This window comes from Cardiocondyla obscurior, linkage group LG26 (genome assembly GCF_019399895.1).
Source record: "Cardiocondyla obscurior isolate alpha-2009 linkage group LG26, Cobs3.1, whole genome shotgun sequence".
Taxonomy (NCBI): Eukaryota; Metazoa; Arthropoda; class Insecta; order Hymenoptera; family Formicidae; genus Cardiocondyla; species Cardiocondyla obscurior.
In genome coordinates, this window is record NC_091889.1 from 66,764 (window position 1) to 94,722 (window position 27,959).

The window sequence follows — 27,959 nt, forward strand, 5'->3', positions numbered from 1 at the left end:
GAAACGACACTGTCTATCTTGCAAGCGCAACATCCGGTATTGAATTGAATATGCATGGAAGGTGTGAAAATCTCGACATGTGCTTTGATACCCGCGTTTTAAGTTTCCGTATAATATTGCTTTATCTATAGAGCGTCGTAATTAATTTTTTTTTTAATTATTATAAACATATCGTTATATTTATACTTTTAAAATATCTCACGCTGTTGAAAATTGTTCTAAAATTTTGATAATTTAAAAGAATCACCAAGTTTAAGAGGAAAGAAGGAAAATTAATTCCCTTTTTCTCTAATTTTTTTTTCCCTAGGAATATTCATTTGTCAGGAAAATCGACTCGATAAAATCATACTCGATGTGAGTGAATTATCTCGTCGAAAACACTGACGAAACATAATTTTGTAGAACTCGCAATAATTTTTTCTTTTTACAGAATTTGGCGGAACTGGAGCATCTGATATAAAATACGATAATTCGGTCTTTGGACGACGGAACGAATTCTTCTTATGATTCTGCAAAAGCGTTCTTACTCTTTGCGGAGTGTGGTTGCACGAAGTGCCATTGGCACCACTTATTTGGTTCTCCTTGTTATAATCTGGCCTCCCATGTGCTGTAGCTTGCCATCCACGTGTATCTGAGCTCGCATAGTCTTTCCACTTGTTCTCGAAATCTTGCTCGACCTCGTCCTTTGCGAACGAGCTGCAAGTATACGGACAGAATCGATTAAAGCTACAAACGTCGGATGTCCAGGATCAAAATTTGTTCTACGTGTGCAAATTAATTAAACGTGAAGACTTAACCTAAGAAAATATATCCGAGGGGAAAAAAGAGGCAGAGAAAAAACCTCCCCCCCCTGGAATTCATTTAAATGTTGTGAGAATCACTCAAAATCACATGTTAAAAAAAAAAGTGTTAAAATGCGTGAATAATGAATATGTGAATAATCAGGTGATATCCGAATCATAAAGTCGGCCTCTACAATAAATCAAGGTTCGTAGATTTTTTTTTTTCTTTTTTCGGTTAAATAGAAACTATTTCATCTTTTTCAATCGTTATCTAATCATCGTACCGCCATAATCGCGCGGTTTCAGAGTTCTCACGTTATCGTTAATCATTCTTTCCAGTTTTAGCGCGAAAATTGGCGTGCGATAGCCCGTACGCATGCGTTCACCTCCACGTGGCGGCCGGATGGCGGGAAAGCACCGGCCGTAGAGGAAGACAACGCGCGTTCCTTAGTTAGCGCTCACTTTTATTGAGATAGATCAATTTTTATCCTAGCTTAATTTAATTAACTCGATATCTTTTTTGTTGTAAAAAATAGAAAAAGGCGACTCTGAAATTGATATTAGCTACTTTAATAAAACTAGGCATTGCAAAGTCGGCTAATTTTACATGAATTACATGCATTTTCTTAAATATTAGATTTTCGGGTTTCAATCACTTTCACTATCTACAATGCTCGTTAAAAGTATTTTACTCAATATTTCTTTATTCTCAATACAACACTAGAATGAGTCTAAAGGTATTTATTCATCGACGAACTAGAAATATCCCTTCGATCTTTCCCAGTTTAACGACGAGCACTTTCTCGTGTTAACAGGATAAAAGAAATTCGCGAACGTTATCGTCGGTTCAAAACCGACGCACACATGGACTAGGGTTTCACTTCTTCCACAAAGATTATCCTCGCACTTTAACCGCTACCGAGGTAAAGAAAATCCCGGGACGTTCACAGACGGACGGAGTTACCGTTAACACTTCCAAGATAGTCTTACTTTCCATCTGACTGCGTTAATATATTTTTAATAATTAACCAGCGATAGAAATAACGCTCCATGCTCAGAGAACGGCTTGTCTGCGTACCTTTTTACCTCCATGTGTTTCAACATATGCGGATTAATTAATCCTAATCCGACCTCCATCCTCGATTACTAACGGTACTGTCGCCTTTCGCAAAACAAATCAACATCCGACCGATCGGGGGATCCCAGCTGAGCGACCCGAGCGCGGGACAGTATCGAACTGTGCGCTACTCCACCTTAAACGCACGTTTTATATGTCGCATAGTGGGGCACGGGTGAACGAAGGAGGGTTACGTGGCGGCCAATCGAGGCACAGGCCCTTAAGGGAACGGCGGTAGGGAACGCGGTAATTTCTCCTGAGGGCGATCGTCCGCTATGGGGGGCCGTGGTGTATGCATCGTTAAATTTTCCTGTGCAAGTGCACATATGTGCACGTTATCTCCACGCACACGTAAACGGTAGATGCGATCCTCGTTCGATCGCTCATTATCCCCACGTGACTCTGTGCAGCTTCCCTTTTCTCGTTGCGAAAGGGCGTCGAATCTCGAGGGCTTATCAGCCCTGCGGTTTTAGCCTGACGTTTTGTCGTAATTTATTAAGCTGAGCTTTTTATAAAATCGAATCAACGATACCGATTTTTGTTCATCTGGCCCTACAAACTTTACGACGCGGAAAAATCCTAATATGTAATTATTTTAATAAATCTGTATGGGAAAAGTCCTGAGGCTCGGAAAATTATGCTCGCAGACGTTTTGGAAAGAATATAAATTACGGTAATTTAAAGAACGGTTCCTGAAAAATGTGAAATCTCGGAGGTTTATTCTTAAGTAGCTAAGAACAAATTTTTCGTTAACGCGCAGTGTCTATTCATACGCGCCCTTTCCAAAGATGCCCCGTACACCATTCTTTGGAACATGCAGAAGAAAGAGAGGAGCATGGGTGCTAGAAGTTTCGAACGGTGACGAGCAGGAAGCGGGCATTCCTGTGAAAATTATAAAGACTCAGTTCAGCAGAGCGCTTGTTTTGCAACTGCCAAAGAGTTTTTCTTTTTTTTTTTTTTTTTTTCTTCGAGATAAAAACTGCTCTCCTGGATATAAAATATGGCCCAATCGGTGCAAATTCGTTTAGTCGATCTCTTTCACGAAACAAACTTTGTCTCCCAAAAGAATTTTTCGCAGGTACATTCGACATCGCGTGTCGAAAGGTAAAATTCAAGTTCTTACTTCGGAGAAAGGTACATGGACTTTGGCAAAATAAAACAGAAAACAAATTATATAATTTGATTCGCGTTTATCGCATATTTTCAGGAAGAGAGAATAATTTTTATTTTACGCAAAATTAGAAAAAACTTTTCGAATCTCCTCTTTCGATCTTTCTTTTTTTTTTCTTTTTTTTTTCTGTTCAAAAGTTAGAACGTGATCTACCTGTCTAGTTTTCACTAGTACTCGCACACACGTGTTTGAAGAATTTAAAACGCGAAACTCCGTGAAATAATGCGAGCACTCAAGAGGCGTAATAAAAACAAATGGACAGGGGGCAAAGTTCTTTTCAACGCTCGGGTGTGAAGTTCGAAATACGCGCAAGATACGCCGGCCGCATTTGCTAATAATCTCCCGCGTGGACCCCGATATGGGCGTCTCGCCAACGTACTTATTGACTTACATCTTCGAGACTTCAGCTGTCGCTTGACTTTATCGCACCCCTGCGTGAATTCCTTTGAGGTTCACGGGGGATGGTTTCTTCGCACGTACGATTGTTCCAGCCGCGAGAGAAAGAGCCGAGGGGGAGAAGTGTACTTCTACTCCTACGGTGGCACGAAGGAGGCCAGGGGGCATCTCTCCCTTCGAGATCAGGGGAGACGGGAGCCCTTCGGATGGACATACGCGGGCAGTAACGTCGAAATGCAGTAGGCGAGATTCGCCAAAAAGCATGCATGCGACGGTGCATGCCAGTGGCGTCGACCGCATGGGGGTAGCTCAGCTGCTATCCGCCGTGAAACCGGCAAATCGGGGGTCGCAGACCCCCTTGCGGACAGCTGGCGGATCGGTACACCTTCGAACACGCCGCTCCCTCCCAGTCGTTACCCAGTCGCGAGTAACCCACCCTTCGCGTAATTTATTGCACATGGAGGCGAATAGTTCCCTGGTGATCGTTCCCTCGCGGTATCGACGCAGAATCGGAATCGTAAACGATCTTAATATCGCTGTATCGCTCGAAAAATTTCGTCGAGAACTTGATTTAACTTTTGTTTTACCGCCTGAGTCTTGGGAATATTATAGTAATTCGAGCCCACGCGACTCGTCTGTTACAGGAGGCACGTGTTCTATTTCGCACGATGAAACATTTCACGCGGTTCGTACGACGCGCGAGGATTATGCGGGATGATGGTACCGGGCGATATTGACGAGTATCGGGCGGTGGTAATGCTGCCCATCGACTTTGATTTTTCTGTGAGAAAGAGTGCAGATGGCCGTGTTCATTGTGAGGGTTGGCGCGTGCCAGGGGTGTCGACGGTGTACCGCACGAGACACGCGGTCTCTCTTTCTCTCTTTAGCGCCGTATCTACCTCCCCCTCTGCCCTCCCCGGTCCATGTGCAAGACAGGGTGGTGCTAAGTGCACGCCGCGTTCCCGCGCGCACGCACACGTGGAAGAGATCACGTGTGTGCCGTGCCGACAGGTATGAACGTCCATACGCACTGCATGTGCCGTCTTGGTACGCGATGCGTCGTTTCCGATCGATGAACGGCCCGCCGGCGGGAAGCCACTTACGTAATAACTGCCACGCGGTTCTCAAACGAGGACTTTCGAAATGACTCGAACTGCATATAATCATAAATGTACGCGATATAAAAAAAAAATTTTTAATAATAATAAAATCAAATAAAACATTAGAAAAATAATTAAAATGTACCGCGAATTCAAGATCATGGGTAACGTCTAGAATTAATTAGAAATTATTTTCACGCGTATCGCTTGATGAGTGGAGACTCCGACGAGCGCGTTTTTCCGCGTGTAAATTTTCCGCGAAATCGACTTCTTTTTTTTTCTTTGCGGGAAAAATTAATTTTTTCTTTAATGAGCCGCTCGTTAATTTTTTTCGCGTGGAGAATCGCCTGATTTCGGTCGCGAAAACGATTTCTAGACCCCGAAGAACCACTGACGACGATGACCCGGTAACCGTAAGTTTACAGACATACGGGAACGTCTCGGCAGCTTCCTAAACGGGATCATCATCTGTTCCTCCGCGCGTCTCACCCTTATGGAGACGGCACCCCGGCCGATTACGCTATTCTTTCGACGCACGCAGCCGCTGCCGATCGCAGATGTAACGCATAAGTAAGCGGAATTCGCGATGCAACGTATACGTCGGAGCGAGACGACGACGGTGAGTGACGAGAGAATCGAGGAGACATTCGAGGAGCAGAAAATCTCAACCCCTCGATGGGGGATGCTGCGGAAGACGGTGGCGCGAATGGTGGAACGGATACGGCAAAGAGGAGAAAAGAGGAGGCGAAGAGAAAAAAAAGAGAAAGAGAGATGTCATCAATTTATCAGGAGAAAAGTTCTTCGGCAGATGCCGCAATCGTTCGAAATTAATTGTCCCATCGCCACATCGATCTAAAAGGGAAAGTTTCCCTCTCTCGCTTTTCCTTCATCTCATTCCGGGTCTTCCGTTCGATTGTACCACGCTGAACCTGCTCGCGGCGTGTAATTACTAAGAAATAAAAAAAACCTCGATAAACGCCAAAGAGAAAAAGTCGCGAATAAAAATAATTTAGCTTGGAAAATCGCAGGCCGCACGGTGGAAAATTTTAGAATACCTAACCATAGCGATTCTAAGTGCAAAACTTTCTCCGTATTTAAGGGTTAAAACTTTCGTTTTTCTAAATGATTTAATTCTGTTCTTCGGCTGTCGAGAACGTTCGCGTTTGTTGCGGCTGTTCGATAATGTTAAAATCGCCGCGAGATGCGTGAGGAGACGAAAAATTCTGTCGCGCAGAAAAACGCAACCCCTGACTCCGAGAAAGCTCGCTTGATTGCCCATTGTTCACCACACATATGCACACGCGTGTGCAGCTATATGTCATCCGAGGGAAGCACGTCGCACGCGCGCGATAGGTAAAATATTGTTACTCGGGACGAAAGGATGGCAGGTACGCGACGGTTGTGAATTACAAGCATTATGCGTACGGTACATGCACAAAGGTGGGCTTGATTTTCCGGCCCGCCCAAGGAGGACCTCGTCTCGTAATTTCGTCGCTGCGTCGGACGTTTATTGCTACCGCTTTGAGACACGCCGTTAAAAGTGAAACGCACTCCCTCTTTTCGTCTTGAAATTCTGCACCGAATCATCGGCTTCTGCTCGAGCAGAAAAAACTTGAAATCTTCCAACTTAAACTTTTTCCCCCCCTTTCTTTTTTTTTTATTAATAAAAAAAAATAAGGGAGAGGAATGCAGCCTTGATTTACCGAAAGCAACGAACTTAGCCCGATGCTTAATTAATTTTACGTTGACAATATTCTTTTTTCAGAATTTTGCAAGCCTTCGGCTCCAGCAGAGTTCGAAACGGTAAGCGCCAGCCGAGCGCATCGCGTAATATCGATCTGTCGCGAACGAAACGGAAACCACGGGAGCAGCCAGATGTTCATTACGTCGATGATAAGTCGGTGAGCATTGGTGAATCATTACTATTCGCTAGCGATGGCTCGTACCCCGTTATTGATTAACTGCGAAACTTCGTTCCGTAACAGCTGCACCCGTATGTTCTGTCATGCCAGCGAGAGCCAAAGAATACCCCTCTTGTACCGGGGGGGAAAAAAACAAAGTTCATGGGGGCGTACGTGGGTACTTGATAGAGAGTAGGGTACCTAAGTGCAGGCGAGAACGCGTGGACGTTCGCCCGCCAATCGATCGAGTTTACGCGATAAACTGGATAACGGCAGCCGTGGACTTGACATGTGTATTATACACAGCACTCGAAGGTACACGCAGCTTTTACTAATACGCATTATATATCTTCTCGAGAAGTACTTTTTAATCTATCATTTATTTTTCGTTTATTCCTCAATCGCTACATTATTTAAGAAAATATGTATTTAAAGAAGAAAAAATATCTTTGTCGCTTTCTTTTATATTTTTAATTGAATACTCCTACTTGTTTTGTTTCTAATTTTTTGATATCTTACGACAGGTAACGCTGATGATTTTTTTTAAATCAATTATCTCGTACCTATGTGCGTTGAAAGATAACGACAAGGAACCGAAATCACCGGGGCGTGGTGTACTTAATGCAAAAGCGAGGCTCGCCAAATTTGATCGCGAATGAGACGGGCGAGAAATGAGGCTGTGGGACTGCCGCTTACTCGGTTCTTTTTTGAGAGATCCTCGAACGAGTTTCGCCGATACGGGGCCCCGTTTCGCGGTTGAGCATCGCGTTCCCATGCCATGTAGAGTTCACGTCCTCTCTTCGGCCACCACCACCGCCACCGCCACCATCACCAGAGGGGGATTTAAATCTCAACGGTCGCGACGGTGGCGGGCGAGTAGGGAGAAACTACACGGGGGGGAGTCGCGGGTCTTTTTTCGCTCAACGGACGGAGGCGAAGGCGTGCGGAAAGGAGTGAGAGGCTCCGGAGAGGTCGGGGTCCGCGAAAAAAGAATGAAGGAACAGAAGGGAACGCGAAGCGAGGTAGGGACCACTTGTTTGTAAACATCGAAGACGCGAAACGGCGGATTCCGGGTGCTTTACGCGCCGCCACCCTTCGCGAATTAATTAACACCCTGCTGACGCTCTTAAGACCATCTCGCCTGCTCGCCGATTCGGAAAATCGAGACGTGAAATCTGCATGAGGGATTAAATTCGATCTTCCTCGAGGTATTTGGAATGCGCGCCGTGTGCTCGAATCGGAAAACGAACTCAAGGCAGTTTTTCGGCTTTGCAGCATCCCCTTTCACGTCAGCCTTGTTCGCGTCGTTAGGACGAAGGTGCCACACCTTCAGCCTTCAATCCCTTTTTGAATACTGTAGATAATCATGCCGAGGCTGGTATCGCGCCAGCTCGAAATATTTCTGTAGAACTCGATCGTGGGCTATTCGAAATTTTCTTCCAGTTTTTTTTTATTTTCTTATCCGCTATCGATCTTTAATCGGTCACGATCGGCGATATTCAGATATACGTTTTATCACGAAAGTACTTTACGGCCTCTGTCTTTGTTTCTTTTCCGACCCCCGTCGCGTTAGAGGCATCTATTCGTCTGTCTCTCCCCGTCTGCCTTCTTCCTTCGTCTCGAATCCTCTCCGCCGCCTCCTTTTCTATCGCGCGCCAACGTTCCAACCGTCATCGACATCGCCGATGACGGCGCTCTATGGCGAACTCTCCCGTTCTCCTCCGTCCTTTACCCCTCCCGCATAATCCTACAACGGAATCTGCCTTCTTCGTCTTCTCCTTGCCCTTGGACCAACGTCGACGCCTCGCATAGCAACCAGGTCGCCGACAACGAGCAAGAAAAATCTTCAAGTGAACCCAGCCTCCTCAGCTTCCCGTTCCTCGGCTCTTCTTAACTGAATAACGAACTCGCGAGCAGAAATTTACGCAATAACGCGACTCGCGAATCCTTTTTGCTCCCGAAAGTCTCTGAGCGCGAAAAAAAAAATCTGACTCGTTACGATTTTTGGATTTTATTTATAATCATGTCACTTTTTTTTTTGTAGAAAACGTTGGATCGCGGAACGTTTTCTTTTGCAAAGTGTAGCGCCTTTCGCTGTGTGACAAAGCGGGTCCGCACGCATACACGGAGAAAAGGAAAAGAAGAGAGATACGTAAACCGGACGTGGTTTCGGTGTTCAGGCACTTCGAAAAGAGGAGCCTCTCTAAGTCGAGGCCGCTCTGGAAAGTTCAGCGGGAGGTTCCACCCACGGCGCCAACTTCGTTGGAGAATCCTCGAAAAAACTGTTGCTAACGTGGCTTCAACGTGTTCTTCTAACGGGCGGTTCAACTCTTTGCTTAGCGAACCAAAAATCGAACAGCAGCCCGATACGTTAATAACACATTGGGCCGCTCGCGGTTCACAATAGTTTGCGAATAAAGAAATAATTCATACGTAACATCATTAAAAAAAAAATTAATAACAAAAATCGTTATTAAATAAATAACGCAGGAAATTTATTTAAAGATTACCGAATCGTGCTAATTGCGCTTATGGATAATTTCCTATTGCGTCGCTTTAAAAAAAAGGATCGCGGAAAACAATAACACGTACGACGCCGAGTTCCAGCCGGACGTAAACCGAAAAGGCCGTTGCTCCAGCCTCGGCGAAAGGCGGTGTTGCGTCTCTAGAATTGCATTCCTCTCTCTGTACGTTTTGAGGGGAGAGGGAGGGTCAGGAGGTACACGGTACGAAGGGGAAAGAAGGAGAAGAGAGAAAAGACGGGAAGAGGACGCGAAGAAGACGCGAATATACTCCGAAGGAGAGCGAGGAGGCGCAACGCTCGGGAGATAAGAACAATAAGAAGAGAAGACGACTCGAGGATCAGCGGCGAGGCGGAGGTGAGAGGGACCGGAGTAGGAATGAAAAGCAAAGACGGTTAATTTACCGCTACCGACGTTCGTTTAGCAATGAAAACGGACAACGCCGGCGACGATTCTGCTGACCGTGAGCTCCAGAAGTTCTTACTTCGGCAGACGGGTGGGTCGCAGGGCTCTTTAAATGGCAGAAGAATAAAGAAGCCTACGATGCCCCCCGAAGCAAACACGCTGCGAAAGAAATGCGAGAGACGGACGAGGGTCTAATGATTGTGGACCTTACTGTCACCTGTTTTCCATTTAACTTTAAAATTATATTTTCACTAAGTTTGAGCGTACGGGTTTTACGGTGGGGGAGAAAAAAAGATTTGTTTAGCGCGCCGCTGCGAAAAGGATTTATTCACGAGACGCGACGGACGTTGGAAAACGTTTGGATATTCGGCACGTAATTCGTTGGCGGGATGATAGGAAACGCAGGAAACGCAAAAGACATGGACGTTGCGCGCGTGCAAGGAAGGAGGAATCGCGGTTGACGTAGCAGCCGAAGGAAGCGAAGGAGGCCCGTAATATGAACATGGAACGGGCGATAGGGGTGCCGGGGCTTCCTCGCAGCTACAGGTGTAATCGTTTGGAAAACCTGCGGAAGTTCATGCTCCGATAGCTGGCCGAGTCGCCCCGATTATTTCACGTGGCCCGTCGAACGTCTTCTCTCGCCGAGAGAACGTCCACCGAGGGATTACGCCGTGTGTCAAAACACTTTGAAAGTTACGATTACGAAGGTAATCCAGCGCGCGACATTCGACCCGCGGCTCAGTCGCTCGAAATTTTCAGGAAGAGTCCCCTGACGTGTTTACGTGTCTGTAAAAAGTGTGGGAGGAACAGACCGCAGATACATCGCTTCGAGACCTGTAAGCGGAGACTCTAACGTCACGATCGCGCCGACAATGGAAACGAAACGTAAATGCGATATATTCATGAATATTGTATTTTTTATTTCTAATCAATCAACGTCGGAGTTTCTTCCTCGTGCACGATAGACAGAGCGTCACTTATCCGTCAACCCGATCTCTTTTCTAATCCGTTTCTCGGAATTGAATTATAAGACGTGCCTGTCCGGCAGCAACGGCCCGCTTTGATCGTTCTCTCAATTTCTTTCGATACATCGCGACGCTCCTCCGCGAGGGAATTTAATTCCGACATTGCGCCCCGCAGCATCCTCGCGCAGGCAAGCGAATATGCGAGCCGTAACGTATCGTCGTCTCCTAAGGTGGTCGGATAACAGACTGTGAAGCGAATTTTGATATCGCGAATCGGGGTGGGAGAAGAGGAGATAGGATTTAGCGGTTGGCGATTATTCAACGATCGCCTTCCACTGCCCGGGGCGAGGGCCGCACAAATAAAAATAATCCCGATCAAAATTACATTCCTCGGTTCGGTTAATTTTTGAAAAACCGATCGGAACGAAAAGCAACTTAAAAAGTAATCCGTGCCCGCGGGATAAATTCACATTCCTCGTTTTAATTAGTTTAAACAAATTTACTTTCAATAACTTTTTTTCTGTTTTTTTTTTTAATTAATTAGAGCAAAAAATGATCTCAAAAAGATTCACCCGCTCAGTTTTCATTTGCGTCGCGGAAGGTGCGGCTGAAAGGTGCGCGCCACGTGACGGTGGACCACTGCGTTTTGGCGCGTTTCCCGCGCAGGAAACACGGAGCAGTCCTCAGGTTCACTCTGAGGACTTACCGCTGTTGCCGGGCAATGGCTGGGGTCCGCCACGTCGCCGGTCAAGTCGAGAGAAGAAGAAAAAAAAAAAAGACGAGAACGAGTGAAAAAAGAAAGAGAAGAGCACTCTCTTCTCGTCCCCGACTGGCATACCGGAGCGAAAGGAAGACGAGGAGAACGCGGCGAAGCGAGAGAAACAGTGTTATGTAATTTTTAACCGTCATCGGATAGCAAAGCAGCGAGAGACGCCGTAAAGAGGAATCCCGGCGTGCATTGTAACATCTCGGAAGACGCGTTTGTTTGTTCTTTCGGCCTCGTCACTCGTTCGGCCCAGGCTCGTCCGTTTGTGAAACAATGACACATTCAGCGTACACGCGTAGTTCGAAGACTAATAAACACCTTGATAAGCGCACCGCGCGATAACGGCTGCGATTCAACAGCCGAGCTGACTGCGACGCACCGCGACATAAATTCTGTTTCAAGAGGTATTAATTATTTGAGACGCGGGGATATCAATAATTCATATTCCCGTTTATTTATGCGGGAGAAAGATGCTTTCGGTTAATGTCATCGTGATGCTTTTCAGATCGCGGCGGTCGAAGACGGAATGGGTAAACTCGACGTCTACTTCAATCACTCATGGCACACTTTCGATGGTAGAAGTTTTCCGTAGATAAAGATCGTGAGCGACTTCTGCTCTTCGTTTCACTGACGAGATCCCGTTATGAAGTGTCGCTCTTCGAAATAAAAATCTCAAGTAGATGCAGTTTACTGAGACGTGAGACGGATCGTGTCGTCACTGGCTCTCGTAGTTGCCAGTCGCTGCCTTCGAACATTTTAGCGATACAATTTTTCATTTTATAAATTTACTTCCCAATAATGATTCGACATATTTAAAATTGACTTATTAATTAATCAGTTTTTTTTTTAATAATTATATAACGTAGATACGCCCCGCTTTTTGTTCGGCATCTTGAGAGTTCACGCTTCTCTCGCTCGGAGGCTGCGTAAAAATTCTCTCGTCGGTTTTGTTTTCGTAAAAGAATAAGCGGTCGCGCGTGTGTGCGTAAGGGTATTTCCTCCAACCTGCCAAACGGAAACCGAGAGCTGGTCGCAAACGCGTACCGCGCACGAGAAAATACCTGATTCACCGGAAGTGCGCGGGGGGTGGCTCTCGTATTCGCGTACTCGATTCACAAAGACAGAATCAGAAGCGGCAGGTTCCATTATTTCGGCCGGAATCGGGTCTGCGATTCACGCGATTGAGTATGCAATACATTCAAGAACATCCGCCGGCATCGTTTTTTTTTTTTTTTTTCCCCGCTCCTTTCTTTATTTCTTTCTTACAAGCATGGCTTTTTAACGAATTCGAGAAGTATCGTCTGAAACTCTTTTGCGCGAATAAATCGGAAAATGTTTATGCCGTTGACGCAACAGAACTTGTTCACTTTTACATAAAACTAATTTTTGAATCAAGTACCATGTGGATTTTAAAGTGTTGGTCCTTTAGAACCGCACATCTTAAAAATGCAGGCTTCCCCAGATTCAAAAGTCATCTGGTGTCTGTTTTTCTTTTCTCCAGCCGTAACTACTACTTAGATACTTTTTTCAATACGATCTTTTCTCGCTTAACTAGACCACATGATGAACGTTAAATTTAGAGTTTTGATTTTAATAATAAATAATATTTCTTAATAAATTTAATTTAAAAAAAAAAAAAAGATTATAATACTAAAATGTTCAAACGTAAAATAAATAATTGTATATTTTGTATCAAGTACGTTACAAATTAATGATTCAAACGTCTTATCGTGCATTTAACCAACTCAGAGAATTCACAGACACCAGTCGGCGTTAATCCTTCATTTACGTATTCCAGATACGTTCTCGTGCCACGAAGGGAAACATCAGCGGAGTATGTAAACGAGTTAATGCCGCGTACACGAAGCTACCGAGAATTATGCGGCCTGTAGCCCGGCTATCAAAGTTGCCTCATCAGTGGAGAGTTTTGCCGGACGCCCTGACGTCGACACCCTCTTCCCCGACAGGGAGATCCTTCCCGGGTCCCAGGGAACCTTGTGGGGCCATCAGCTGAGAACGCCCAAAGGCCCTTTTCTCAATTGCTCTCACACACCGGCGGTCTTTTGTAGATCGCGTTCTCCCCAAGGCGAATTTCGGTTACCGCCGATTCTCGATGCCGCGTCCCGTGCCGAAATGCGTCCGAAGGTAAAGGATTCGGTTGGCAAACTTGAAATATCGGTTACTTACACTACCATAAAACCGGCGGCTTACTTTTTTCCTTCGCCCGAGCGGCCGCTTCGGGAATGAACTCGGGGGGGAAAAAAAAGGGGAACCAGTCGAGTTTCGCAAAAATTAATTTAGCTTTAATACTTTTGAAAGTAAAGTACATTAATTATTATTATTATTTCTTTTTAATTTTAAAGACACCTCGATCGTTATTCAAAATTATTCGAAATAATAATAATAATTATGTAAAAGATGCTTCAATCGTTCGATAGCTTTTTTGTAATTTTATTTGCGCTAACATCGCGAGCTTTATTAAAATAGTATTTGTAACTTGATGAACTTCTTGGAATGTGAAGAGAAAGATTTTATTAACGCTGGATTTCACGGCGAATATTCGACGAGCAAATTTCTGCCGGGCACCGAGCCACGAGAACCGAAATTATACGAACGTGTCGGTATGTGGGTAGAAATCCCTCTCTCTCATAAGAGAGAGTACGTAGAAATAAACGGCACCGTTGTATTAGGCAGAACTAAGGGCCTCGCACGACAAAGCAGGGCTCGATCTTCGACGTGATAGAGTGCTAAAAATTCTAACGTCGTCCAGTCTATCATTAATCGTCAGGACTTTTCGGAATTCCAAACCGGAGCAGAGAGAAAATTTTTATTTCTAGACTGTATAAATCTTTTTACCGTATCTGCATTTCTAGAATAATTAAAGATTTACGTCTTTAGAATACGACGACTGTAACGCTACTGTTAAATTTCAATTGCTGGTATCTCGACGAGGTGCAAAATTGAGGCAAAATTGCGTGGAGGATCGGCGAAAGCACCGACTACGGCACGAAACGCATCCTTAGCGCCACAAAAACCGGCAATTAGCTTGCCGTGCTACCGTGAAAGAGAAAGAACGCGACCTCGTCGAACGGTAGGCGTATCCTCGTGTCTAATCAACGTCTAATCGCCGAGGAAAAATTTTTTCCCGCCCGAGGGAGCATTGACCGGGACGATTACGTCGGAAGAGGCGCCTCTTGGCGCGCCGTTTTCCCGCCAAAACCTAGTCAGCTGAGATACCCCGGCCCAGCTGACGTGAGCCTAAAAAGGAGAGAATTCGGCCATTTTTAAACTTCTGCCGATTTAAAAAGCCGCTACAGGTAGGCCGAGTAACGACGGCGGCAACTCCACCCTTGTCCCTTTGTTCCTTTTGCCTCCAGTTTCTCCTTCGGGTAGCCGCCGCACACTTGCACGCCGGGCGTGTGTACGACGGCGAACACCAACGTCGCGCTCCGTGTGAAAGCTACATACAAGAAGTACGAGAGAACTATAAATGCCCAGCATCCACTGGCAAACGTCTCCGTTCCGACTCGATTCCATTGAGCTCGTCGAGTGTGCGCGGCCCGCCGAAATAGTTGAAGAAAAAGAGCGGGAATGAACGAGGCTCGGAACGTTAGAGAAAACCTCGGAAAAATCTCTCCCGACAGAGGCCACGTTCTATTCCACAATAAACAGCGAAGACGAAAAGAATATTTCCGTTTTAATAAAAGCCCTTCGCGCGACGCTGCTGGCCCTGTCACCTGAGTCTCGAATTCTCCGATTGACGGAAGATATCAATTTGCGAACGGTCGAATCTTTATCGCGGCTAGAGATTCTAGTGTGACGGGACGTCTCTCGATATCAGTGAGCTCAATAATTAAATTACAAAATAATTTTAACTGTAAATAATTTTTCTTACTTCCGTGATTTAATTATAAAGTAGTTTTATTATAAAAGTAAATTTAAATAATTTATTTTAGAGTATAAAGTCGTAAAAGGCGCTTTATGCATTTAAATAATAAGACTTAAATAAATTATAAAAAAAATATAATTACGGCGCCGAGAAATATCTGTATATTGAAAACATTCACAGATTTGCGCGCGGAGAAGAAAGTCGGTTATTCGATCCCAAGAGAAACGAGCTCACTCCTCGAACTTCATCACTATGTTATATGTCAACCTGCTTACTCAAGCGTAACAAGAAGCGCCGACTAAGAAAGCCCGTCCCGGGACCAGTGCAACGTTTTCCAGAATCGATAGTTCCCTCCCATGTTTCCCCTCCCGCGAAAAACATTTTAAAGATCTCTTTGAAGTCCTACCGCGCGACGTCTTTCCGTTGAAATTGTCTCAACTATTAAATATTAATACGATAATTACGTAACTGCATACCAAACGTTAGGTGGGACATTTTAATAGCACCGCGATCGATTAAAAAAAAAAGTATCATTATTAACAATGAAACAGGCATAGAACTTGCAAGGAACTTGAAATGCAATTATCCCAAATTTCGCCACGCTTTAAATTTCAAAACCGAGGCTTTTAAACTATTTAACGTGGCCCTAGTCCTCGAGGTACAGCTGAGTGCGAGTAAATCACCTCGCCGGAGGCGTACGCGCGGAAATGCAAGACGCACTGAGCCAATAACCGTGCAAAACCAACAATGACAGGTACCACACAGAGAAATAGAAGAGTGGGAAGGAACGGCAAAAGGGATGCCACGGGTAGGCCTCTCTCCGCTTTTTCCTCCGCGATCTCGCTCGCTCGCACGGGTCTTCGCGGCGGGTCCGAAGTAGACAAGCTGGTTCTAGGTCAGATAGGCGGTGGTGCTATCGGCGCACAGGTACCACAGAAAGTAGCCGTCTTCCCACACCTACCTGAGAACCAAGACGTTCGCCCCCTACGGGATCGGTCGCAGGGATCGGGAAAAAGGGCGGGCTGCCCGCGGGAGAAGGTCGGGCGATTAAAGGTGCAAGGGCGCGAGGGGGGTAAAGAGGGTGGGGAATGCGATCCGTTCGAGAGGGAAGCGCGGCAACTTTTGCGATCCACGCCGCGTTTGTAATAATGCGTCGACGCATTCAGTTCCCGTTGAGAACGTGCTGCGAAAAAATGTCCCTTTTCAGGGACCTCCTCGTCGGGATATCTTTGGGAGTGCATTGTGCTCGTTGTATCGATAAAGGCGCGACCCTAATACAGGTCCTTCGTGCGAGAGGGGAGGAGGGAGGGGGTATACAATAAAATTGGATCCTTCGGAATTCGAGACGCGTTATCGCGCGTTCGTATGTGTGCCCCTGCGGACACAGGTCCTGAAAGACGGCGCCTGAATTCTCCCGCTTCTTTCCCGCACGAAACGTGGAGCCAGCGCGAACCGTTCACGGATTAGCTAATTTATTTGCGATATTGTCTGTACTGAAAGATTCTATCGACGATGTCGGACCTTTAAAAAACTGCCGGGACTGAGTTTCGCTACCACTATATTTAGCGATAACGTTGTCTTAATTAACAGTCTCGTCGACGAGCGTTAGATTAGCTCTTCATTTTGCAACTGCATCGTTGCTGTTGGAGGGTGGCGTGAAGAACAAACGCAGAGAGATGAAACCTGACGAATGTACACGTTCAAAGAGGGTGGACTCGAGGGCGAGCGGAACCGACAAGGGGGAGAAAAAAAAAAAAAAAAGTAGAATGAGAAATAGGAAGAAGGACGGACGTATTGGCGCGTCGGTGCGTCGATGGCGATTAACTGAGGAAGAATCCCTCGGCGAGACGCGGCGAAACTGGTTCCCGTACCGGAACGTCTTGGCGGGAAACGCCGGCCAATGGCGAGCGTAGCTCGTTGCCGTTTGGAATGCTGTTCGGCGAAGATACAACGGCGATCTCTGGGAACCGCGGCCCGGTCGTGGAAGCAAGGCATTTGCATTCGCCGCGAGGAGCATCGTAAATTTCTTCCCGCGTCGCGAGATACCGGGTTCACGATCAAACGGCAGTGCGACCCGACGAGAGCCTCCAAATCGTCGCGAATCACTTTGAGGCGACTTCCCGACGATGTTTTCTCCCCATCGCGAGTTATCAGCGTCTCTGGCGACTATAAGGACGGGGACAATGACCAGAACGTAACGAAGCAACGAGGGGCCTCCTCGATTTAATTAAGAGTTCTTATACGGGTTCTTGGATTAAATGACCGGAGCGAGACTTCCTCTTTAACCCGCGTGATATGTTATTTATTTAATTTTAAATTTGGGATAACTAGAGACAGGAAAGATAAAAAAAAAAAAAAAAAATGAGATACAAGATTTTATAGTTTTTGTAAATTATGAATTCTGATACGATTTCTGCGGTTTCTACAACATGATTATCTTTATCGTACGTTGAAGTTGGCATGCCTGTGAACAGTGCCAGTTTCTTCCCGCGCTTTTGAGAGAACGGTATCACAAAGAAACGAAAGACGTTTCCTAAAAATCACGAAAGTCTATTTAAGCGACAAATGTCGTGAGCAAAACTTAATAAATTGGCTCAAAAAAAAAAAAAAAAAAAAAAGAAAGATAAAATTATTCTCTAGTTATTGATTTATAATTAAATAAAAAAAATTACTTTCTTCTGTTCAAACATTTTCATACAACACTCGTCTTTATCGTCGACGACTCAATTTTTTGATTGGTCCACAAACATCGTTATCGGATCTATCATCGCGGGTTTTCACGATAGACCTTTTTGGGAGAGGCGCAGTTTACACATCTCCGTTATCATAATTCCAAGATAAAGTTTAAAGTTCGCCTTCTCTTTAACGCGGCCGGCGAAAAAGGCGATCGTGGAATCAGCTGCTTCCTCGCGGCGAACACAATACACGGTACTGTTCGATAAAGAAAAGAAAAAAAAAAAAGACCGATATTGACGTGAAGTTCGCGACACCCAGGTGACGGAATCCGCGAATCTCGATATTCACAATTTACATTAAGAAAATATAAAATGACCCAATTTTGCAGAAATATTTCTAATCCGCTTAGCCACGCGAAAAAAAAATGTCCAAGAAGTTCAAGTAAACGGAAATTATTAAAAGGAATGAAGTAAATAAATTGAAAAAAGAAAAAAGGGATGCCGTGACTCCCCGATTTCCCAGCATCTAGCCATTAAGATTCCGGCCGTTAGATTACAACCATTTGAAATACTACGTCGTAAAAAGTAGAAAACGTGTTTTCTACTTCTACGTTCTACGCAGCTCTCCGTTCGGGCTGTCTACTTCTCTTCATACCAAGATAAATAGAGGTAGTAGAATGTCGAAGAGGAGGAGAAGAAACGTGGGGACCAGTCGCGGGAGTAGACAAGTAGACGAGTAGACGAAGGGGGGTAGGGTGGCTAGGGATAGGCGTCGGGGAAGAGACTCTTAAAGAAACCAAGTATACACCACGATGGAAATAAATTCCTCGCCTGGCAACAAAGCAGACCGGCGCTTTTCCGAGCCCTTTCTTAATTATAGCGTCTCTTCACGTTCTACAACGTTAGCATACTCGCAGTAGAGCCGCGGGAAGTATCTTGGATTCCATATCTACTTTCATAGCCCGCTAAGAAATCCCCGAATCACGCAAGCCGCTTAATTCCTCTCCTCACTTTCCAACCGAGATATTCTTTACAATAATTAATGTTAATTAATTTTATTATTATTAGCTGTTTATTTTACGATTATACTTTTATATATCAAAGACAAAGGGCGTGAGGTTTTCTTCCCCCCTCGAGAGGTATCAAATTTTTTTTTCAACGACGTTTCGAATATCCCACGTTACTCTATACCTTTCGTTCCTATCGAAGATCTATCGCGTGTAATTAAATCTGCGGGACCACCCAAAGTACAAAACGCTCGCGGCGTTGAGTTGCCACGATTTTTAAGCGAGAAGAAAATAATACAAAACGAAATTCTCTGTAAAAACCAGTGAAGACGATCTGATCTTTCCAAGACTCTAAATGTCGAGCGTGCGAAGGGAGAATCGTTATTTCGTATTTCGTTTCACGTATCGGCGTGCCGACGACGGCGCTTTCATTCGCTTCCTTTACTTCACGGAGAGATTACGCGCGAGAGGACGTGTGCGATAGCCTTAGATCGCGGGATAAAGCAGGACGTTTCCTTCCTCACGACACGGGGACGTGAAACAGCAGCGAAGGAAGCGCGGGAGGCGTAAAGGCTTAGCCCAGCAAAGGGCCGCTTCTACTTCTCGGCGGTCTCGGATTAAAAGGAGACGCCGGGACAGAGAGAGAAGCGGGGACGGGATACCGTGGGCCCGGGACCGACCGTGTCCGAGCCGAGGGCTTAAGTCCGGATGTGTGGTAAACGCGCCGGTACGAAAGCGACGACGAGACCCGCGTCCAAAGGGAGAAAAGGCCCTCGGTGAAGCGCGATGAATGAACCGCGAGCGTGAATGGAGCCCTCGGCGATGTAGCCAGCGGAAAAGCCAAAGGATCACTTCTCACGCGATTGACGAACGACGAGAAACGCGTTTCTACGAATTAATAAGCGACACGACTTGTCCCGTAATCGCGAGCTGCCCGCTTTGAAACGCCGGTTGAATTGCGTCCCGCAAGCGCCGACGAGCGACGTGTCGAATGGGATGGCGAACTCCAAAGATACCGACGGCAGCTGTGATAACATCTCGCGCAGGTTTACGGCAAACAGTCATCTTCGCGAACACTTGTCTCGGATGTATCTTTTTTCTCGTGATCTATTTTACCTCATATTTCCACGACACTTGAAATTAATCTCGCAACGAACGCGGGAAATAAATGAAATGGCGCACGAATGAGTTTTAGCATCTCTGTAATGCACATGCATATAGATAATGGACTTACCCTTCGCTCGCCTGATCATCCCTGCGATGAGAGGCGCCGAAGACACCTGAAACCAAAGACAGGAAGACGTTAGAGCGAGATCGTGTTTCACGGCGACGCGTTGCTCGTCGTGGTGGATCTTACGGGAAGATCGCGGTATCCCGGAGATCACGATCCTATCTTAAAAAATTAGTGCGACGCGTAAATTAGCTGTTAATTACCGCTTCAAACCGACGGTGATTAGTTCTCTCTCGCTTGGCTTGCTCATTTTTTATCGTTGCCGTTTTCAAAACTCAATTTTGTGGAATTTAGTTAAAAAATTAGAGGCGCGTAAAATCTTTTTTTTTTTTCTAAATAATTATTGAGATCCGATTCTTCCACGTCGCATAACGGACACTGCCAATTTTTAACGCACGGTTTCTCTCAATTAAAACGCTTTCAAATTTAGCTCGCAAAAAGTCATATTTAGTTCAATTATCAAATCGGCGATTTTGAGGTTTGATTTAATTTTAATATTTAATTAATATGTCCAGGCAAAGACGGTCTTCGCGATTTTCGAGATCGAGGACGACCTGGTGGAAGTACCGTCTCTGTCTGGACATATTAATTAAATATTACAATTAAATCGAACGAGAATTACGAATAGATAGGCGCGGGGGGAGGTGGGGTGAGGCGGGGGGGTACAGGGTGAGAGCGAGAGCGAGCCTACGTGCCGCGCGCTAGGTATATTCCCCCACTCTTCCCACTCTCGCTTTGTCCTTCTCCAGCGGTCGCGCGAAACACACGTACTCACTACGCACTGTACAGCAGCCACGTGTGTTCGTACCGGAATTAATTCGCAATTGCGTTTAACGAAAACCGCCCGGCACGAGAACTATCTTCTCCTCTTTATTTTTCGTGCGAGGAGAGTACGTGCGATACTCCGTGTGAGGAGAGCACGTGTGATTCTCCGTGTGAGGAGAACACGTGTCGCAGCCGGTTCGTCGGTCGCTTCGCGAGTTCCGAAAAGTATGCGGGCGTTTTTTCACGATTATTTTTTACGGGAGTGCATTCGCGAGTGTCCAGTGCGCGGAAGGATGGCTCGTCACGTCCCATCCGAGAGGAGGAGGAGGCCCGGGACGGGTATCCTGCATCGGCGGAGCAACTTTTAGGTAAGCATGAATTTTTTTAAAATAAATCTTTATTAAAAAAAATTTGTTTTCTTTTTTTTTATTAATCTTATTAATTTTCTGGCACGTCTACATTAATATTTTCCTTTTTATGTTACAGTCACCGGCAGAAATCGACAACTCCGCTGAAGCTCATGCAGATTGGTAAGTCGCATGATTTATTTTTCGTAGCTTGTGATTAAGGTTTCTTAAAAAATAACGCGCGCGTAGTGCGAACATGGTTTTTTCTGGTAAATATAAAAATCACGCGCAGAAATAACGGCGGATGTCGCCGCACAAAAGGCTGGACCGGTAACCGTGATTACCGGAACATGTGTTTCCTTTCACAAAGCCGCCACATGGGACCACGTGCGTCTTATTTCCACGTTCTCGCGAATCTTCTAACCGCACACAAGATGCTAACCGGATATACGCGGACCCCGGTCATCTCACGACGCCGTAAAATCACGGTTTCGCGGTCGTTCGGTCATTTGCTCGAATGGTTGGCCTTTCATTCTCGTGCCTCGACAATAATCGATCTCACTTCGGCGAGCAGACAAAAATCATCACGTCGCCCAGCATCACGTTATTGTCATAGAACCGCTAGGGTGGCAATTTATACGCTTTTTATATTTAAATCAGCCGTAAAAAAAAAACCATATAAATAGGAAAATTATTTGTGAAAATCAAATTAAAATGTTATTTTTACTAAAATATTATATTTACTGGCGTTGATTTTCTTGCGATTTATTTAAATAAAAAAGTAATATCGTCAGTCACTGCATCTGTAACTTATCGTTTGTCTCGAGTCGCAATCTTGGCGGTCTCCGGATCCGAACGGTCGTCGTGACAAGTGCAGGCCAGGTATCTCGAAATCCGAGGAACGACACAGCTCGCACGTGCGTGCCATGTGGAACACGCGTTCCAATCAGGAAAAATCGGGCATTGCACTCGGAACGTTTTCCGTCATTCGCCATTGATAGACTGATTTTTACTCGCTCGGTTTCCGATTGTTTTCCTCCGGAATAAACGGAATATACCCGACGAATTTACACCGCGAACTTTCGTGCGATCGTAGCACTTGAAACTCAGAAACGTGGCCTCGCGAAGGTTAACGTATCGGCGATCTCAACGTTTCTCCTCGGTTCGCTTCCCTCACACGACGTTCCCCCGTGCCCTACCGCCCTTTCTACCTGAACAACGGTGCGGCGAGTTTCCTTAGCATTGCTAAACATTTCGCGGTAACCTGCACCCTAGACCCCGGCGCACAAAGGAATTGTCATAAAGGATTAATCAAGAGCACTGTTTCGAACAGATGGCGAATTACATTCGAGCATAGAGATCTCATGCGGATAGAACTTACGATAACTTCGCAAAGTAATTAGATTCAATTTGACCCTACCTCACTCTGAATTTTAATTCGAGGAGCTCAACTAACAAAGACATTTACGCCTGTCCCAGAATAAGTACGAGTCGCACAAAGACGGGGGGGAAAAAAAAAGAAATTAAATAAGAAATTTAATAAGTTATCGCTAAAAAATATTGTCGAACGTAGAGACTCCTCTTATCAATTCGACCGTTCGTCGGCGGTCTGCTGCCGTTGCGTTCAATAATCGCGCCTATGCGAGCGCTTTATTACATCAAGTCGGCCGCGTGAACGAGCCATCGGTCTCCCCCACTAATTAACGCGACATTCCCCGACGAGCAACAGGCAGCGGCTGTGTAACATGTGCAAGTACGCTTCAACGGTCGTGACTCCGCTCCGGAGCGAAGCCACGAAAGCAAAGCGTGCATGGCAAGCAGACGAAATCATAATACTAATACCGCGCGGGAGAAAAAGAGATAGAATATAGCCGTAAGAGGAAGACGCACGTATCGGGAGCACTTCTAATTTTAGATAAACGCCTACCGACATCCGTTTCCGCGCAAACGCTAGGGACACGTACCCGCCAGCCGTTTCTCGCTTGGGAGAGATTAAAGACACGGATCCCGCGAGTGCAGTTAAAAATAAAGCGCAGCCTGCGTTCTCGCGCCCTCCCGCACCGGTCGGGCCGAGAGGGGCCCAACCTTCGCTCGGCCCTTCGCGAGATCTACTTTGGGCCGCAACCGATACGCGTGACAATCCTGCGGAGGAAAAACGGTAGACAGATGCCTTCTTTTTCTCAGCAACCGCGGTTATTAATATCCACACGAGCTGTACACTGCGAATTAATGTTAATTGCGACTAGTTAACCGCTTTACCGGTGCTTTTTTTTTTCTTTCTTTCAATTTTTGTCGTTTTGCTTTGCTGCTTTAGAAACGTGAACGAGTAATCCGTCGATCGGTTAACACATTAACCGCCACGGCGGTTGGACATTGACGTTGATAAAAGATAACACTGACCGAGTTACGTTTAAATCCTGGCTTGACATTAAAACTGAGAAAATCAGAATAAATAAAAAAAAGTAAAGACATTTTTAAATAAAGTTGAACTGCAAAAATTAAATTTAAAACATTATTTTTAATTAAAATAATAATTTAAGTTATTAATTTTTTTTTGGATTTAATTGCCAGTCTCTTTGCGTTTATTGAATAAAAAAAAAAATTATATTGTAATTGCTCATTACGTCAAACGCAGTCGTTTGCTTTCGTAAAAGTGTGCTACCGTTTGATAAACGATACAGTTCGATTAGACACGCGGAGCGATGTCGAAATGTAACATCGCCATTAACGGCAAACGATGTAGTCGCCTGTAACGTGCCCGCACGTGGCGTCCACGAGCCAGTTGAGCGATAACCTATCGACCCTCTGCTGCAGAATCTCGTTGTCGGTGAAACGAGGAGGGGGACCACGCATTCACCGGCTCGTAACTGACACAAGTACGTTGCGTCGATGACAAAGGGCGAGTTTCGACGTCGCGGAAATCGATATTACAATCGGCGCATCGAGCCGGGGCCCTATCAAGTTCGTTGACTCCTGTCGAATCTTGTCAGCGGCGTAAATGAGCCTTCAGATTAAAAAGTCCGGAAACGAACAAATTGAAAGGGCACGCGAGATCGAAAGAGTTCCTTAATACAGTACAAATTTATCGCACTTCCATCGAGCAATTTAAAAAAAAATAAAATAAAATAAAAAATAAAAGCTCTTTGAGAGATATTTCATAGTATAGTTCAAGAACAATGGGACAAATAAATTTCACTAAAGTCAGTAATGAAACTTAGATTTATTTACGAGATAAGTCAATGCATATAATGAATGACAACTCTGGCGTTAAATGAGCACCCGCTGGCGCAATAAATAAAAGTTAAATAAAACGCTTGATGAACCAATTGATGAGTTAAAAAAAAATCGCTCGATTTTCTGCAGCTCAACGTCCCGCCGATTTCTCTTCGCCCCCCGGTACCCTTCTTCTTCCGTCGTCGCGCTATCCTACGACAATGTACGACGGCACGAGCCAAGTCGAGGGGTTGGGGTCGCGCCGCTCGGGGTAACGTAGTTACGGTGCACGTATAGGGGTGGGTCGGCATTCAACTACGGCTACGTGATGCCAGGTGGTGACTGCCGCCCCATGTGTGCTCATATGTCTGCCCCCCAAGTGGCGTTAGTTCGCCGCTGCGCTGGCAAGACATCGAATGTGCGTATGCAAAGGTACATGAGCGCGTCACGCTACGCGCCCTCGGCCGACGCAACATCCTTCGGGTTAACCGCCCCGAAGGGCGTGCTGTTCTGTTCGTACCTTGGCATCTCCTGCGCCTCTGTTCGCGCGCGTTTCGTTCGACGCATCGCCGAAGACGCGAATTATATGCGATTAAACCGTCCGTCTCCTCCGCTCTTTCACCACGATCAAGGATCGAAAGGCTTAGGTACCGCCGTTACGCCTGGGAAACGCCTGCGAAATGTAGGACATTTGTGTCACGCGATCACCACCGTGTCTTTAATGACAAAAAGAAAAAAAAAAAAGAATTGAAAAACCGCGGAGAGATGTCCGGATTACGAGACTTAGATCGATTGAAGCGCGGCGGATTACGGGTTCAGCCGGATTCTAATCCCCCGATTGCCGGGCTGATCTTTGGAAACGGCCGGAGATGTTGTCTAGGAGGGACCGGGGGTCTCGACTATCCGATATCGATTGGCGACCGGTTGAACCGGCGCGTGCCACTGTTCACGGAGAGCCGCGCCATGAATTCGACGGGCGATTCGCGTGCGTGCACGCGTGTAATTGAGAGAAGGGCGGGAATCGTTCGAAAGATCGAGAGATTCGAGAGCCGGCGGAAAGAAACGGGCGAGCTTCTTCTCGCGCGCCGGAGAAAGCCGTCGCTATCGCCGTCAGCTCGCCAAACACGCGGGAGCATTGTAGCGCAACGAGATAGAACGCGCACCATGTGCCACATATTTTAAACATGCCCGCACAGGTGTAACCTACCCCACCGTGTCCGTCGAGGGCGGCGGCCCTCGCTTACGCCTCGGGGCCCTTCTCGCGAGTCCTAACTGTCGCAATCACCTCGGAACTCGTAAAAACTCAAGTACGGCGTATTAAAGAAATAAAACCCCGCCGCAAAAGATTTCCTTCCACCCGCAAGGCGATAGCCCTGTTGAGTAAAAGGCATACCTCCGGTTTCCGCACGTGTATTTATATTTTATTTCTTACTTGTATTTGATAAAAAAAAAATTTTAATCTAAATATAATTATATTAAAGTTCGCGAGATCTTGAATTCTTATCAGCTTGTTACTGTGGACGAGTTACGTGAAAATAATTTCTTTCCATCAATCACTTCGAGGACCGACGTTCGCCAGGAATTATTCTTCCTGCTAATGCGGTCGAATTTACCTGCGCGTCATTTTATGCACTGTTAATGTAGTCGGATTACCTGGGTACTTCCAACTGGACCGTACAACGGCGCGCGCGGTCTGTCGGTATAATAAAAAAAAGATGTACGTTTGGAAATGATTCGTTAGCCGGATTTCTGAACATCCTGGTTAATGTGCGTGTATGAATCACTCGTTGTATCCCATTGTACCCCGCAGCGTACGGTTCCCGAGGGTTGCCAAGGGCGGCGGCCCCCAATCCCGCGCCAACCGTCTCGAAATTTTTTTTGCACAGATAAGCGATAAGAACGTTAAACGGCAGAAGCTATCAACCCCTTACGTTCCCGTAAACGGTGTTAATGCAATTAATTAAAAAAAAAAAAAAAAAATTAATCAACATAAACGAATCGCGCTGAAACTGCGGGAGTCGTCGCGGGGCTTCATGAATGTTAAACGATGCTACGAAAAAGCTGACAAAGAAAAATATATTAAAATGCAAATTTGCGAGTTGAATAAAAACCAGAGCAGCTACGAGTTAATTGTATTCCGTTCCCATTCATACTATTCAAATCGTCAGACGCGCGAACCGGTGCGCGGCCGTGTCCCAAGATCGGATTCCCAGGCCACCCTGGCAAACCGAGTATCTCAGGATGATCGAAGACGCGATCTCGCGGCGCCTCCGCGTCCGGGATCGATCTCGAGGAAAGTCACGTCGGCGCCGATCGCCGCGATTCAAACGCGAGGGCAAGAAAAACGGATGGTACTTTGAGTTACGGCCTGCCAGGGCGGAGTGTCATCGGTGGGAATAAAAGTTGCGAATACCCCGTTACGAGTTGCGAAACGGGATGGGGACTGGGCGACGGCATCGGGACCAGACATCAGGACAAGACACAAGAGACCGAGGTAAGGAAACAAGCGACAAGAGAGCGCCCTACAGGGAGGAGAGAAGAAAGGGGAACAGGGGGCTGCTTGGTCGGCCGGTCGGCTTACTCGATAACTAAACTCGCTCCGTTTCTCCGTCTCCTTCCGTCTTTCGACATTAGCGAGGGTAGGCCGCGAGGGTAGTAAGACCGAGGGGTAGTCGAGTCGTGCGTGCAGCCGGCACGCGCTCAACGAATTTTTCATCCAACGGATCCGCCAAGGTGCTTCTCTTCGGGGCGCAACCGCGAGGTACGAAAACTGGAATTCTCGGGTGGCAACCATTCCCCGGACGATGCCGCCCGTCGTTAAGCGCGGTTTTATCTCGCGCAGTTCTAATCGCGAACGGTTCCCCGCGACTTGTTTTCCACGACCTGACTAATTAGAACCCGACGCGACAACGAATCGAGCTAAATCTGGATCTAGAATCGAGACTGGAGTCACCGGACGTTCAGCGCCTTTCAGGCGCGTTAAAATTCGAAGCGCAAAAACACGTGGGGCGTAACTCGTATTCCGTTCTTTACTTTACGATGTGAGTAATGAACTGATATCGAAGGTGGTCTGGACCTCGGTTCCGAAATGTCTCGAGATACGGCGGCGACGTTCGGAATAGAATTCGCACCGATTCGCGCTCGAGACGATTTGCAATTCGGGCCCGCGACCGTTAAAGGTTGCCAGAGTGCGAACCTTTGCCTTCTCCGAAGGCCCGCGAGACCTGCCTTACCGGCCCTACAGGATATGTTAATGCCCTGGAACCCCGGGGTGACCCCGAAGAACCCAAACCTATTTCAGTCCTCGCCGGTCTGTTCTTCCCTTCTTCTCTTCCGCGCCCTTCGTCGCGGTATACAACTTCGGGGCATTTAAATATTAAATCTTGATAGAAAAGCCATTGGTCAAAAAAAAAAAGTATCTCTCGCATCGTTCGAACTGCTGTGCGACAGTTGCCGCCGCGAACGTTTTTTTTAAATCTAGTACTTTCATTGAGCACCTTTTGCGAAACGTGGAAGATTAATTCAGCTTCTAGCACCAGGAAACGAATGTAAACGATGCGGACCGCAGAACGTTCCGCCGATTGATTCTATTGTGTCTAATGATCGATTTCGGAAAGCAGGTCGATCGATTTTTCAACCATCGCCGGACCGGCCGACGACAATCGTATTATTCTTCGGACCGAAAGGTGTAAGTTGCCGAAAGACGC

The 27,959-nt window shown here is 46.2% G+C and overlaps 1 protein-coding gene across 2 annotated transcripts in view; it reads right to left on the reverse strand.

Moving 5' to 3' along the window:
- LOC139112108 (M-phase inducer phosphatase) overlaps positions 1-27,959 on the reverse strand; it is a 35,804-nt gene that overhangs the window by 3,335 nt on the left and 4,510 nt on the right. The window contains exons 3-4 of one of the 2 annotated variants that reach the window (XM_070672921.1): positions 19,931-19,976; positions 528-696 (exon numbers count right to left, since the gene is read on the reverse strand). In XM_070672921.1, coding sequence (XP_070529022.1) covers positions 528-696; positions 19,931-19,976 — 215 coding nt within the window. Of the gene's footprint in view, positions 1-527; positions 697-1,860; positions 2,835-19,930; positions 19,977-27,959 lie in introns of those variants that run through there. The other variant, XM_070672922.1, reaches the window with a different exon arrangement.